The sequence below is a fragment of the Schistocerca cancellata genome, chromosome 1, assembly GCF_023864275.1.
Source record: "Schistocerca cancellata isolate TAMUIC-IGC-003103 chromosome 1, iqSchCanc2.1, whole genome shotgun sequence".
NCBI classification, from domain to species: domain Eukaryota; kingdom Metazoa; phylum Arthropoda; class Insecta; order Orthoptera; family Acrididae; genus Schistocerca; species Schistocerca cancellata.
Window position 1 is genome coordinate 1005633505 of NC_064626.1, and position 16227 is coordinate 1005649731.

Consider the following 16227-nt stretch of genomic DNA (forward strand, 5'->3'; position numbering starts at 1 on the left):
CACTCAGCCCTTGTGAGGCAAACTGAGGAGCTACTTGATTGAGAAGTGGCGGCTCCGGGCTCGGAAACTGACATACGGCCGGAAGTGCGGTGTGCTGACCACATGCCCCTCCATATCCACATCCAGTGATGCCTGTGGGTTGAGGATCACATGGCGGCCGGTCAGTACCTTTGGGCCTTCATGGCCTGCTCGGGAGGAGTTTATTTTAGTTTTTTATGTAATGGATGTATTTGTGCGTAGATACTCGATGTTCAAATTCAGAGCAGACAAGTTGTTAGAGTTCGAGCTTCGCAAGAAGAAGGTGAATGAGGCGACTGTTCGACTCGCACTGAAACTTAACTTTCAATGTTTATTTCTTTCATCATTGGTCATACTATTTAATTTATATGACATTTGAGAGGTAATATAATTAAAAAAAGCCACGTATATTTGTATGAAGTTTTAGTGAATTTCATGTTGTTTGACTACTCACTATTTTTAATTAAATTAATTATTAGAACAAACATATTCATAACTGTCGGCAGGTTAACGAAAAAACACATGTAGTTTGCCTGAAAATATATGCCTGTCGTGATTTGCGAAATTTTTTAAACATGCAAACTGGTAAGGCACCCGTAACTACTTCGCACATTGACGCTATACAGCTATACAGACACAGGGACAGGCCCCATTTGGCAGTGAGACGTTGCTAATGTAGCAAGAACGAATAGAGTAACAGCAAATTTTTTTGAATGTCACAGAATTTGCACATGAACTACGAAAATGAATGTTTTAGCGGGAGTCTCCTCTTACACGTTCGTCTTACGAAGCTCAAATGCTAACCACTTGAGCACCACGAACTATGACGTCCGGCACCTACGCACAGATACAAAAGTTACATAACAGACGCGTAAACCCCTCTTATGATTTTCTCGAAATGGCCAGTGTAGTGTACCTTACTACTTGCGCATTATGTTGTTTTAATGGCCTACTAAACATGTACAAAGTTTGAAGCAAATCCGTGTTCCCAAAGTCGTGGCCTCCCCTTGTAAATATTGCTGCTACTTGTGTAAGCGGCACAGTCGAGTAAAGCAAAACATACGGAGCGAATCGTCTTCGCTACCAGCTTTAGTCTCTAGAACAAAAAATATTGCCGAAGAACCTCTAACGAATCAGAACGAATCTATTCTATCAACCGCCGGCACCTGCGGCCGAGCAGTTCTAGGCGCTTCAGTCTGGAACCGCTCGACCGCTACGGTAGTAGGTTTGAATCCTGCCTCGGGCATGGATGTGTGTGATGTCCTTAGGTTAGTTAGGTTTAAGTAGTTCTAAGTTCTAGGGGACTGATGGCCTCAGCTCTTAAGTCCCATAGTGCTCAGAGCCATTTGAATCATATTTAAATACTTTTCTAAGCAACAAAAACTGCAAACTATTATGTTAACAGAATTCTTTTTCAATTCTTGTACCTCAAATACCATTCGTAAAAATGAAAAGATGCAGAATATCTTTTTCGTGTACGATTTTGCGAGGAATATATTTACTAACAATAGCTCTGTTCGAAAAATATCCCATTGTATTTGTGAGCGCTCACATAATATTTAATTCCCTACAGTGTGACCGACCTCGTCGTAGCATACCTCATGGCACGTATTGTGGTGAATGATGTCGCAGAAAGTTTGCACTGCCTCTACTCATATCGAATCGAATACTAGCAGTGAGCATTATCTATACCTGGAGCTCCAAGATGTGACCATCCCCCGCTCTCTCTCTTCCACGTCTGATGAACTTGTGCAGATGAGTGGCCTATTTCATCATTACATTATATTAAGCAACTGAATTGGAAGATATTCTGCCAATATGTTATAACATCCAGATTGAACCCTTAACTGCATACTAGTATAAAACAAGCAACAACTGCCAGAATGAAAAGGGCAGCCAACAGTATAGGACTGTCTGGACCAAATTCAATGAAGTAAAAGAACAAAAACTATATGGGGTGAGAGATAAGTATTTAGAATGTAATAAGACTTTCTCTGCAACGAACAATGGACCTTGGCACTATAGCGTGGCTTGCATGTCCCGCTACAAGGGTATCTATGGCAGAGGCCAGACTAACACATCGTACTTACAGGTGCGCAGCAACCTTTTCGATAGTAGCAGGGTCAAGAGTGTGAATGTTGAGTGATCTGGCTTTGTAACATCATTGAACATTACCTCGCTTGAACCCATTGTGCAAGGTACTTGTAACACGTACGGCGAGAAAATGTACGTATCTTTAGGTAGTGATGAACAACGTTCACGTAGTCCGGAGACCGATGGCTGAAAAGAACAAGAAGTTGCAAATTGCTCCAAATACTAAGTTCTCGGTTAACCTACCACTTCAAATTCAAATGAATCCTAAGATTTCGATGGTTGCCTCTGTCAGCATCCTCACATGCTACGTCTGACAGTCATCAAACTGGCTTGGGACTTTGTTTACATTTAACTTGGTTAGTAAACTGAGAATTTTTTATCCAGTTTCTCAGTCGCAAAAGACTTCATAACCGTACATTAGTACTGTTACTTCCCTAATTAAATTAGTTATTGATATGTCTACAATTTTGTCTCTCACATCAAATGTTAGTACTTTCATACTACATGTGCTTGTCTATTTACTATAGGAAATTTGATGATTCGAGGTTCTCTCACGTCTCATATGCCCTTCTACGCTTTCGTGTAACCGCCTCCTGTCTTGGAAATTCAACACGCTCCTATCTCTAACAGTATTTGTACCGTGATCCTCTACGAGATCCAGATTTTAACTTCCTTTTTCTCTAAATCTGTTGACCTTATCAGTTCATACGGCACTATTTGTTGATGTTTCCCCGTCGTGTAGTAAATACATAATGTATGTGGATGTGGCGCTCAGTTGCTGATTTGTTATATTCTGTATCTGTATGTTTGCAGAGAGGCAGAGTCGTCTGCAATAGCAAAGCATTGTAAGCAGCGTTAAGTTTATAGTAAAAAACTTAAACGTGAAATTTTACTTAATTAACGGAATAAAGTTGTTTTTGTAGTTTCATTTGCTCATGACAACAGCAGCGGAAATTTTATATTTTTATTGCTGCTTATGGCGTGAAACTATGACCACCGAGACTTTTCTCGGAAGTTAATTTTTTTTTTTTACTTGTTTGTGCGACTGGATTTGCGATTTTCCTGTCATCATGTCAGGAACGTCACAGTTCGTAGTAATTGATGGGAAGTCATCGAGTAAAACAAAAGTGATACCTGGCGTTTTCCAAGGAACTGTTACAGGTCCTCTGCTGCTGTTAAACCATGCAAATGGTTTAGGGCACAATCTGACCAGTCCCCTTAGACTGTCTACTGATTATGCTGTCATTTACAGTCTAGTAAAATGATAAGAAGGTTGTAACCAATTGCCAAATGATTTAGATAAGATATCAGTATAGTTCGAAAAGTGCAGTTGACCCTAAATAATGAATAGCTTGAGATCATCCGCATGAGTGCTAAAAGGAAACCGTTACATTCAGGTCACACGATGAATCACACAATTTTAAAGCTGTCGGTTCATCTAAATATCGAAGGATTACAATTATGAACAACTTCAGTTGGAACTATCACGTAAATAATGTTGTGCGGAAGACGAAGGAAAGACTGCTTTTTGTTGGCAGAAAACTTACAAGATGCAACAGGTCTACTAAAAAGACTGTCTACGATAGGTTTGAACGTCATCTAGACTATTTTTGTGAGGTATAGGATTTTTACCAAGTAGGATTTACGGATGGCATCGAAAACGTACAAAGAAGAGCAGTTCATTTTCTGTTATTTAGAAAAATGGCAGATAATGTCACGGATTTGATACTCGAGTTGGTGTGGCAACCATTAAAACAAAGACATTTCTCGTTGAGGCGAGACGTTTTCACTAAGATTCAATCATCAACTTTCTCCTCCGGCTGTGGAAATATTTTGGTGACGCCCACAAACATAGGAATAAATAATTATTGTAATAAAATAAGTGAAAGCAGTGCTCGCACGGAAAGATTTATGAGTTCGTTTTCCCCAGGCGCTGTTAGAGAGTATAACGACAGAGAAATAGTGTGTAACTCTCTAAGTGGCACTTCTGTGGGAACTGCAGAGTAGTTATGCAGATGCATTTCACAGCTGAACATTGTGATGCAGGCAATTTGCAATTTACAAAACTAATTTTCCTTTACTTAGAGGCAAAGTGTGAATATTTTGTCGATTATTATTGGTTACTCAAACGTGCAGAGTGGAAACAAATTGCCTACTGATTCCATGGATTTTCCTGTTTTTGATTCTATAGACCCTGTCGATGTGTGTCGTGTAAATGAATGTCTCTCTGAACAGGCGAGTTCTGGTGCTGACGCATGAAATACTGGGTTAAGGATGAAGATTTACCTTCCGATTTTAAGTTTTTTGTAATGATTCGAAAAATACAGATAGGACTTCAAGTATCATAAGCTGATACATCACATAACTTGACTAGAAGAAGAGGTAGATTGACAGGCCACGAGACAGTGAGGAATAGATAATCTGTTGATGTTGGGAAGCATAGGGGGCAGAAACTGTAGAGAAAGGCTGATGTGTGACTACGGTAAGAAGGTTTCAAATGGTTGTGGGTTGCAGTATTTGTGTAGAAATGAAGACGCTTGCACAGGATGAACTATTGTGGGGAGCTGCATCAGACCAGTGTTCCAGACAACAACAACAACAACAGCATCAGTACACCCAGCGCAACCAGTGACTGAAACGTGTGAATACTCTTTTTCGTCGATACAAATAAACTCAAACAATTAGACACGCTATTTTAAGAAATACTGTCCCATATTCTTACAGTTGCTTTGTTTCATGTTCCAAGGATCGGTCGTACGATTAATCGTAATGATGGGGAATTAGTCATTTTGGCGTTCGTATGTACAATGATGCACATGACGAGCGTTTACAGTTTTTAGTGGTGATGTAAATTAGAAACTTGTATCCGCCTCCCTCTACACATTAAACAAATAGAAATTCTTCCATGTGATAGAAGGAGTTGTCGAGGAGAAATGTTTTCAGTTTGAGATTGAACTGTATGTCAGACCTTTTATGCCACGGTGTATGCGATAAAAAACTGTTGGTGGCAGTATTGTGCACCTCTTACTGGTTAAAGTTAATTTTAATGTAGATTGTTATTTTTCGCCGTAATTACGCACATTGTTCCTTTAGAAATGTAGCGCATTATTTGACAACAAACGACATGGCTCAAGAGGGAATACATTAGCGTGAAGCAATTGCCTAAGTGACTGATTCCTGAAACAGATGCCTGCAATATGGTCGTGTGTGAGCGCCCCACGTTATCCGTTCGACACATTTTGTGCAACGAAAACTTACTTTCTTAAAGAAGAGTACCCCAGAATATTATACTATAGGATGTTACTGAACGGAAATACTTGAAATACTTTAACTTACCGTAAATTATTTGTGAAAATCTTATTCCAGGTTACACTACCCACAATCCAGATTTTTCTTGAGTCGGCCTTTCTCTACTACGTACAACTTCAGAGTTGCTTATTTGGTTCCTTTACCCTCCACGAAAGCAGTATAACATTCCTATATTGCTTTTTCAACTTTCTTTACGAAATGTGGTCAATTGTAGGCTGTACTATAAACGCTCTTTATTTACATTTACAGTACAGCTTACAACGAACCATGTTTTCTGATACAAAGTATCCAGAGGCTGTGGATACACATAGACACAAATTTTCAATTCTTCTTTCTATTCTTCTTTATATTATTGTGGCAAGAAATTGTCAGACAAATCATCCGATAATATCACATTTACCCTCAGGTGCTTTCTTAGTTAGTTCATGATGATAATTTTCGGAAAATGAGTAAATAAGTCCACCATTAAACCAATAACTGACATCTTAGAGCAATTAAACGAATTAAACTTTAGATTATTCTTTAAGACACGCCTCAAGAGTGCACGAAGAATCAACAATTTATTTGGATCAGGTTGAAGGGGACACTGATCTGGTCGACAGCGACTCCTCAATCAACATCTAGGGTTCCCCTAAATCAGTTGAAAATGCAGTAATTCAAGGAATAATGTACTTAGAGACGTACAAACTGACACAGGTGCCTAAAGTGAGATGGGATTGCTTGGACAGCAACACGTCAGCGACACCGCATGAGAATCGTGAATAAAATATACTGCAGCGAGAGACGGAGTGAGATCATTGCTAGTCTGGCTGATAAACATCTGCTGGAAGGCACGACTTTTCCGCAGGACGGCGCTCCACCCCGTATTGCAACACGTGTGGAGACATGAAGCGCCTTCTGTTAGTCATTTTGTGCACCTTTATGTGGTTTCAAGAAAACCCCCTGTCATTACAAGTATGTGTGTCAATTCTTACCTCTCTCCCCACATTATTCCGGTGAAGTATTGAATTTTGAAATATTAACGGACTTTTGGGTGACCTTGTATGATGCTACAGAGGACGGATTGAACGTTGAGGCCGTATAGACATTGAAGGAATATAGACAGTGTTCTGCTGTTGGATTATCGCCTGATCACTTGTTGCAGCCTAGTGATGGAAAATAATTAACTCATTGGGTTGTAATTTCACTTGTAGTTTGCTTTATTCTTTCATCCTTTTGAGAGAAAGGAGTCTGCGGGCGCAACTTTATGAATAAAAAAAAAGTTCAGCTGGTTGCAGTTTTAAGTATCGGTTGTACTGTTACTCATTCACTTCTTTCGAGTGAAATCTGTCTGCGGGGGAAACCTAATGAAAATAGTCGACATTGTCGCCTTATCTCCAGCGTATCCCCATATGAGCGGCGTTTGGCGTTGTTAAACCATTGTTGTTGAGTACACTACGTTATCACCTGTTGTCACTGTTACTGTCTTTGCGATATTTGCCTTTTACTGAGCGCCAGTAACCAGCTTTTGATTCAGTTTAACCTCTACGTTTACGACTAGGTGTTTACTTAATAGTGAACTTTGGATTAAAATGCCGAGACGCTCAGTGACGTGGGAATGGAATAAATCATATTGTGGTACGGTCCAGAGATCGCGGTGTCACATCAAAGTCGGCAAAACCAATCAGTACCACAGACATTAGTGAAAGCTCGATGCAGTTCGCAACGACGTAACCATAGTAATGTCCTGACGCTGAGGTCAGTGCAGTGTCGAGCATGCAAGAGCTCAACCCCTGTTCGATGCCTCAGCTGCAGCGGTCAACATCATTACTTGTTAATGAATCAGATGAACTTTTACTGTTGTAAATACCGTACATTGTACTTCAAGAGAACAGTGTGTGCTTGTATGCATCCAGTGATGCTTCCATAGTCAATGACAATCGTAAATAATCTACGCTCTCCTGTGGGAAAGAACTGTCTCAAATTAAGTAAATATTTTTGTTGATTCAAGTAACAAAGTGAACTAATATTTCATTTGTTGTAGATAAAAATGAACCATCTTCTAATCCACTCGAAGAACTCACATTTGTGACCAGACGATTGTAGTTTCATCAGGTCGCAACACACAAATGTGGAGAAAAAAATGTTCCTCCCGATACAGTCAATGCGATGTAAAGTATCTGCAGGTGTGAATTACATTCTGAAAGTGTATTAATTTAAAAAATTCGGAGAGAACTAACGAATAATGTATAAATACTCCTCACGGAAAAAACTACTTCCGACAGGTAACAGTGTGTGCTTAAAATCAAGTGATTAAGTAACCAAACAAATAAATAATTGTTTCTTTTATGCTTTCTGTTCACGTCATCCCCAGCATTTACCGAAAGAGAAATATCGGTGACAGTAAAACTTCTTAATATGTTTTCATTTAAACTGAAATAACTGAGAAGGTGAAACTTCTACATTTTTACTTAAACTGCTGAATGTTTAGTTAACCTTCTTAAGCTACTGAGTGAAACTTCTTAGTGAAACTGAACCTACTGTCTCTTTGCTTAATTTTTATCATTTCAACACTGCCCTACAGAATTTGCCCTGACAAACACATCTCAAATTTATCTTATTCATTTATTACCCACAATATACAAACGCAACGCAATCTGACCGCAAATAATTATCACAAAAGAATGACCCTGAATTAGACGAAATCCTAACAACAACCCATACATTTCGTAAGTCACTTACTTCACAGAAAATCTTCATGACCTGAACTACAGCAAATACAGCAACCATACAGCCAGCTAAATAAAAAGAATTATAACTACTCTAGGCTCTAACTACTAATAGGCATGTAGTTAGCAAAGGAAAGATTTGTTGCTGTGCAAACAATGTATTTTACAGATTTTACCGTAATCGTGTGACATCCAGTTCCCAAAAATTATATAGTCATCAATAATTCCGTTATACAATCATTAGCGGATATATCAATCATCATTTTACAATCCATTTCCAGTCAACACTAAATCTCCATGAAGGACACACGTCCAAATCATCCACTCGCGCTAACACTGCTAACCTCCATCAGTGCTAACTAATAACTTCTAACCACAGAGTCTCTTAGCGAGGGCGCAGAGCGCTGTCAGTCATGTTAATGCAGTCTGCAGCGCTGCCAACATACAAACACATAAACAGGTTACTTACAACAGGTTCAAACCAACGGGAAGAGAGGGACCTTCAATAAATTTAAGTATAATGTAATTCATTTATTGAAACATAAATTTTTATGTAGCACCAATTATTAAGCCTTTAAAACTAACCAAAAATCCATATTTAATTCAAGAAGTACGAAAAATTCGTATTTATGTCTATGAACATATACATTTCGAGAAAATTTTTGTGAATATAATTGTTATTCACTTTTTCTTGAAAGAAAAGCATTATTTGTCTCTGAAAAGTTGACAACCCTAGTTAACCTTTAACCCGAAACATCTCTGAAATGTGCGTAACTAGAAACATGCGGTCTCTCAGACCACCTAATATTTTATATCACATAACTGCACATAAATTGACAGAAATCAAGTACATAGTCAGTTAATTCATGTTACAAGTAAATTTAATGCTTTTCAGCCCATATAAACGATTTGTTGTTAAATTATATAAAATAAACACGAAATATCACAAGTACGTGCAGCCATTCAGTGTCAGATTTCATATGATTTTAATCGCTGTTATACCAGACAATATATTCCTAAATATAAATAAAATATTGTAGAAAATGTAAAAAAAGATAATAATCAACTGAACTGAAATATTAAATCACATATCTTTTGCACAGTCAACACGCATCTTTCTGCTGCATTCCAGGCAAACTGGGTGACCACATTTTATGCACTTATGCGCCGTTTTCCTCTTCTTGGAGCCAGGGCATTTCCTACACGTCTTCCTTTTGTCCATTCTAATACTTGGCATGCCTTCGCTTGATTGCTAAGTGTCTCCCACAACTTTGTGGATCATTTCCTCGATATTTATGGGTAAATTTTGAACTGCCAGGCGTCTTTTTAGATGTGGATCTACCAGCTCCATGGCCAGACGTTTGGTGAATTTGAGACGAGTTAGCATGGGGTTTCCTCTGTAGCACAAATAAAGAACAAAACGGTTCACGCAACTGATGTTTACAAGTGTGTAAGAGACTGCCATTGGCCAGCGCCTTGTACGTCTGTTTGACGAATAATTGGCACATTTCATGTCGAGCAAATCTACTCCATATTTCGTTGTATTGTAGTAACAAACAATTTCTGGCTTATTTTTTATGGTATCATTTTCAATGGAATGATGCATTGAACCCACAAGAATTACTGCCTTGTTTCTCTTAGGAACAAATGAAAGCAGTGTTGTATTCTCAGTGAGTCCATATAATACTGACCCAACTGGCCTACTTTTATTAGCCAAAAACTCTTGGAGAATTTCGCGTTTGTTCTTTCTGACCGTTCCTACGTATGTTAGTCCTCTCTTGCTCAGCTCACGAATGAGTTCTACAGATGTAAACCAGTTGTCAACAGGAATGTTTCGGTTACTTCATTCTATTGGTTTGCACAGACGTAAAACAGCCTGAGTTGGTTTGGCAAGCATTTACTCTTCTTCTGTCAGGCCGCATCGATCACTATCTTTCGTTGAATATATGTAGACATTGAAGAGGTAAGCGCTTCCAGAATTGTAGGAATGCAGGAATTTATGGAGATGGGATTTGGATAAACTGAAAGAACCAGAGGTTTTAGAGAGTTTAGAGAGACAGCATTAGGGAAAGATGGACAATATCAGGGGAAAGGAATACAATAGAAGAAGAATGGGTAGCTTTGGGAGATGAAATAGCGAAGGCACCAGAGGTTCAAGTAGGTAAAAAGACGAGGTGTAATAGAAATCCTTGGGTAACACAAGAGATACTGAATTTCATTGATGAAAGGAGAAAGTATCAAAACGCAGTAAATGAAGCAGGCGAAAAGGAATATAAACGTCTCAAATATGAGATCGACAGGAAGTGCAAAATAGCTAAACGTGAATGGCTAGAGGCAAATGTAAGGATGTAGAAGCATATATCACTAAGTGTAAGATGGACGCCAGCTATAGGAAAATTAAAGAGACTGTATAACTACAGATGGAAAATCAGTCGTAAGTAAAGAAGGGAAAGCAGAAAGGTGGAAGGAGTATATAACGGGTCTATACAAGAGCAATGTTATGGAAATAGAAGAGGACTTAGGTGAAGATGAGACGGGAGATTTGATGCTGCATGAAGAATTCGACAGAGCACTGGAAGACCTAGGTAGACACAAGGCTCCGGGAATAGACAACATTTCGTTAGAACTACTGATAACCTTGGGACAGCCAGCCATGACAAAACTCTTCTATCTTCCAAGCAAGATGTATGAGACAAATGGGATACCCTCAGACTTCAAGAAGAATATAATGATTCCAATTCCAAAGAAATCAGGTGCTGATAGGTGTGAAAATTACCGAGCTATCAGTTTAATAAGTCATGCTTGAAAAATACTGACACGAATTCTTTACAGACGAATGGAAAAACTGGTATAAGCCGATCTCGTGGAAGATCAGTTTGAAATCCGTAGAGACACAGGGACGCGTGAGGCGATACTGACCCTACGACGTATCTTAGAAGAAAGATTAAGGAAAGGCAAACCTACGTTTCTAGCATTTGTAGACATAGAGAAAGCTTTTGAGAGTATTGACTGGAATACTCTCTTTCGAATTCTGAAGGTGGAAGGGGTAAAATACAGGGAGCGAAAGGCTATTTACAATTTTTATAGAAACCAGATGGCAATTATAAGAGTCGAGGGGTATGAAAGGGAAGCAGTGGTTGGGAAGGAAGTGAGACAGGGTTGTAGCCTATCTTCGATGTTATTCAATCTGTACATTGAGCAAGCAGTAAAGGAAACAGAAGAAAAATTTGGAATAGGAAATAAAATCCAGGGAGAAGAAATAAAATCCTTGAGGTTTGCCGATGACATTTTAATTCTGTCAGAGACAGCGAAGGACTTGGAAGAACAGTTGAACGGAACGGACAGTGTCTTGAAAGGAGGATATAAGTTGAACGTAAAAAAGCGAGTTAAATCAGGTGGTGCTGAGGGAATCAGATTAGGAAATGAGACACGTAAAGTAGTAGATGTGTTTTGCTATTTGGACAGCAACATAACTGCTGATAGTCGAAGTAGAGAGGATATAAAATGTAGACTGGCGATGGCTAGGGAAGCGATTCTGAAGAAGAGAAATTTCTTAACATCGAGTATAGATTTAAGTGTTACGAAATCTTTTCTGAAAGTACTTGTATTGAGTGTGGCCATGTATGGAAGTGAAACAAGGACGATAAACAATTTAGACAAGAATAGAACAGAAGCTTTTGAAATGTGATGCTACAGAAAAATGCTGAAGATTACAAGGGTAGATCACGCAACTAACGAGGAGGTACTGAATAGAGTTGGAGAGAAGAGGAATTTGTGACACAGCTTGATTAGAAGACGGGATCGGTTGGTAGGACACGTTCTGAGGCATCAAGGGATCAGCAGTTTAGTACTGGAGGATAAAAATCGTAGAGGTAAGGGCAAGAGATGAATACAGTAAGCAGATTCATAAGGATATACCGAGATGAAGTGGCTTGCACAGGATGCACGGAGAGCTGCATCAAACCAGTCTTTCGACCGAGGACCACGACAACAACAATAATTCAGAAGTATTTAGTTAAGTTTACAGCCCTTAGATTTATACGACTCGTCGTGTAACGAAAATTTAGCGGATTACTTTCTGGTACTCACATGAATGACTTCACACTTTTCATAATTTAGAGTCAGTTGCTACTTCTCGTACCATACACTTCACCATCACTACCGCTGTCTGCAAAACCAGTCGGTTGTCCCATCACTACTGCCGCCAGCTAAACCTGTCGGCTGGCCCGTCATTGCTGTTGCAGGTCTGCGGATCGTGCACGACGGGGCGTGCCAGCTGACCGACATCCGTATGCCGAACAACGCGCGCACCGTCTGCTACCTGGCGGACAACCAGGCCATCTACCTACCCGTCTGCGGCACCGACGGCGTAACCTACCCCAACCCCTTTGTTCTGCAGTGCGCCAAGGAGAGGGAGCTCATCCCCTGGCGTAAGTACCTCAGTCCTCTCATACCGAGCGTCTGTCCGTACTTCCAATGTCATCCTCAAGGACGGTACTTCTTTCCCCAATCACGACCAACTACAGGAAGTGTCATACTTTACTGAGTATCACAAAAAACCTCCTTATGACTTAGTTTGTCGACTTTTCATTAGTAGGCCTATGTCGACAATCCCGTGTAAGACACTGACAGCTAGGAGAGCGAGATGGTTGGTTACTCAATGAAAACTGAAGCAGTAAAAATTCAAGCTAGGTTATTTTCCTTATTATAGTTATTCTTTTTATATTTAAAATTATTTGAATAGCATGCTGGTATGTTGGAACGGCTTTGAGTAGCCTGCAGCCTTGTTGCTACTGCAGACTTTTCATTTGTAAGTACAAAAATTTTAACAGAAGATGTTTTTTCAATGTCATCTACTTAAATTTTTCGCCGTTTCTCAGGACGGAAGCTGTCTGGCTTTAGAGAGTTTTTATGTGGCCTATACCGAATGCGAAAAGCAGTTAATATACAAGTACTGAATGTGAGAAAAATGATATACAATTAAAATCATTAAATAATTAAACGATGAAAATGCGTTGTTACTGCTGCTACCAAACAATCGTTACCATATTTTTTCATATTATTATGGAGAGGTAAGGTGTGTTATTTTTTACTGCACTTGCTCCCAGTCGGCAGACTGTATACTTCTGTACTCCCCTAGCACTCGAAAACTGTTAACCAGCAGACAGACAGCTATTCGATCATCTTATTACTATTTTTCGTTTCTTAAGGCTGTAAATGATGAAACACAGATAGGAAATATATTTAATAATCTTTTATTAAATACAGCAGAAAGTATAGAAACAAACAGTTCAGGTGAAAAATCATGGAATTATGTTGAAAAAGCAACTCTCATAGAATTAAATCAAATGAACGTATTACCACCTTCTTCCTCTCAAATTAAGAACATTTTATATACCCTCAAAAATAAAAACCTGTATGGATTTGATGCTATTTCCAATTAAATATTAAATTTTGGTCACTATATAATAAACCCTGGCTGGTCTTAAATATGTGATGCATCACTAGCTCAAGATATTTTTTCAGAGAGACTGAAACGTGCCATTGTTAAACTCCTCTTTAAGAAAAGTTGTAAGAGACATGTCATAAACACCCACCTCTTTCTCTGGTGACATTTTTTGAGAAGGTGATGTATTCCAGATTAGTATATCACCTGACCAACGATAATATCCTCAGCAAATCGCAATTTAGATATTACAATAGTTCTTCCACTGAGAATGAAATTTACATGCTCTCCAAATTTTCCGAGCATTAAATAATAAAACAGCGCCGGTTGCTATTTCCTGTGACTCATCTAAAATATTTGATAGTTTAAATCACTATGTACTCCTAGATAAACTGAATTTTATTGGATTGATATTATAGCCAACCGTTGGATAATGTCACATCTAACGAAAAGGATGCGGAGAGTTGTACTTAGTAATTTAAGCAATGTAGTCCATGGACATTATTCTGACTGGGGCGAAATCACGTCTGGGATTCCACAGTGCTCAGTCTTAGATCCACTATTGTTCCGCGTATATGTAAACGATCCTCTATTTAACACATAACTAATAGAATTAGTTCTTTTTGCAGATGACACTAGTACTGCAATCGATACAAGCAATTTTTCAGAAACAGAAAAAATAGTAATCAGCTTTCTTAAAAGTATCATTGACTCGATTTCTGCGAATGGTCTCGCCCTCAATTTTAAAGACACACAATATATTCAGTTCATCACATCTACGGGTACAACTCCAAATAAAAGTGTAACACAAGCTGAGGAAATAATAAACAGGGTGCAAACTTCAAAATTCATAGGTGTCTATATACACACATCAAAAAAAGTTTTGCATCACGCCGGTTCCCAGATCTTCTGAAGATAAACGTTGACTGTGGATGTTGTATCACAGACACAGTCTCTTTGACTGTTCAGAGATGTCACTATCCCCGTCCAAAGATGTAAACAAACGTGCATGAGCAGCTCCTATTAGACGGAGGGGGTCCGACACCCGATCAGTTGCAGTCATTCCCCCAGGAAGGAGGCACACGGCTCGTGTTGTCTGCAGTTCAACCATGCCTAGATGGTCAATACTGCGATTCAACCACGTCCGCATTGTTACTTTGTGCCAGGAAGGGCTCTCAAAAAGGAAAGTGTCCAGGTGTCTCGGACTGAACCAAAGCGATGTTGTTCGTACATGAGATGAGATACAGACAGACAGGAACTGTCGATGACATGCCTCGCTCAGACCGCCCAAGGATTACTACTGCATTGGATGGGCGCTAGCTACGGATTATGGCTCGGAGTAACACTGACAGCAACGCCACCATGTTAATAATGCATTTAGTGCAGCCACAGGACATAGTGTTACGACTAAAACTGAGCGCAATAGGCTGCATGACGAGCAACTTCACTCCTGACGTCCATGGCGAAGTCCATCATTACAACCATAACACCACGCAGCTCGGTACAGATGGGCCCAACAACATTCCGAATGGCCGCTCAGGATTGGCAACACTTTCTCTTCACCGATGAGTGTCGCATATGCCTTCAACCAGACAATGGTCGGAGATGTGTTTGTAGGCAACGCAGTCAGGCTGAACGCCTTAGACACACAATCCAGCGAGTGCAGCAAGGCGGGAGTTCCCTGCTGTTTTGGAGTGGCATTGCGTGGGGCCGATGCTCGCTGCTGGTGGTCACGGAAGTCGTCGTAACGACTGTACGATACGTGAATGCCATCCTCCGACTGATTGTTGTTGTTGTTGCTGTTGCGGTCTTCAGTCCTGAGACTGGTTTGATGCAGCTCTCCATGCTACCCTATCCTGTGCAAGTTTCATCTCCCAGTACCTACTGCAACCTACATCCATCTGCTTAGTGTGTTCATCTCTTGGTCTCCTTCTACGATTTTTACCCTCCACGCTGCCCTCCAATGCTAAATTTGTGATCCCTTGATGCCTCAGAACATGTACTACCAACCGGTCCCTTCTTCTCGTCAAGTTGTGCCATAAACTTCTCTTCTCCCCAGTCCTGTTCAATACCTCCTCATTAGTTATGTGATCTACCCATCAAATTTTAAGCAATCTTCTGTAGCACCACATTTCGGAAGCTTCTATTCTCTTCCTGTCCAAACTATTTATTGTCCATGTTTCACTTCCATTCATGGCTACACTCCATACAAATACTTTCAGAAACGACTTCCTGACACTTAAATCTATACTCGATGTTAACAAATTTCTCTTCTTCAGAAACGCTTTCCTTGCCATTGCCAGTCTACATTTTATATCTTCTCTACTTCGACCATCATCAGTTATTTTGCTCCCCAAATAGCAAAACTACTTTACTACTTTAAGTGTCTCATTTCCTCATCTAATTCCCTCAGCATCACCCGACTTAATTCGACTACATTCCATTATCCTCGTTTTGCTTTTGTTGATGTTCATCTTATATTCTCCGACTGATAGCGCAACCATATTGGCGAGGCATTCGTCTTCATGGACGACAATTCGCGCCTCCATAACGCAAATCTTGCGAATGACTTCCTTCAGGATAACGACACCGTTAGACTAGAGTGCCCAGGATGAACCCTATCGAACATTCCTGGGATAAATTGAAAAGAGC

At 39.7% G+C, this 16227-nt stretch overlaps 1 protein-coding gene across 1 annotated transcript in view; it reads left to right on the forward strand.

Annotated features, from left to right (window-relative positions):
- LOC126121327 (serine protease inhibitor dipetalogastin-like) overlaps positions 1–16227 on the forward strand; it is a 219189-nt gene that overhangs the window by 152598 nt on the left and 50364 nt on the right. The window contains exon 6 of the mRNA XM_049915083.1: positions 12374–12559. Within this exon, the coding sequence (XP_049771040.1) occupies positions 12374–12559 (186 nt within the window). The remainder of the gene's footprint in view (positions 1–12373; positions 12560–16227) is intronic.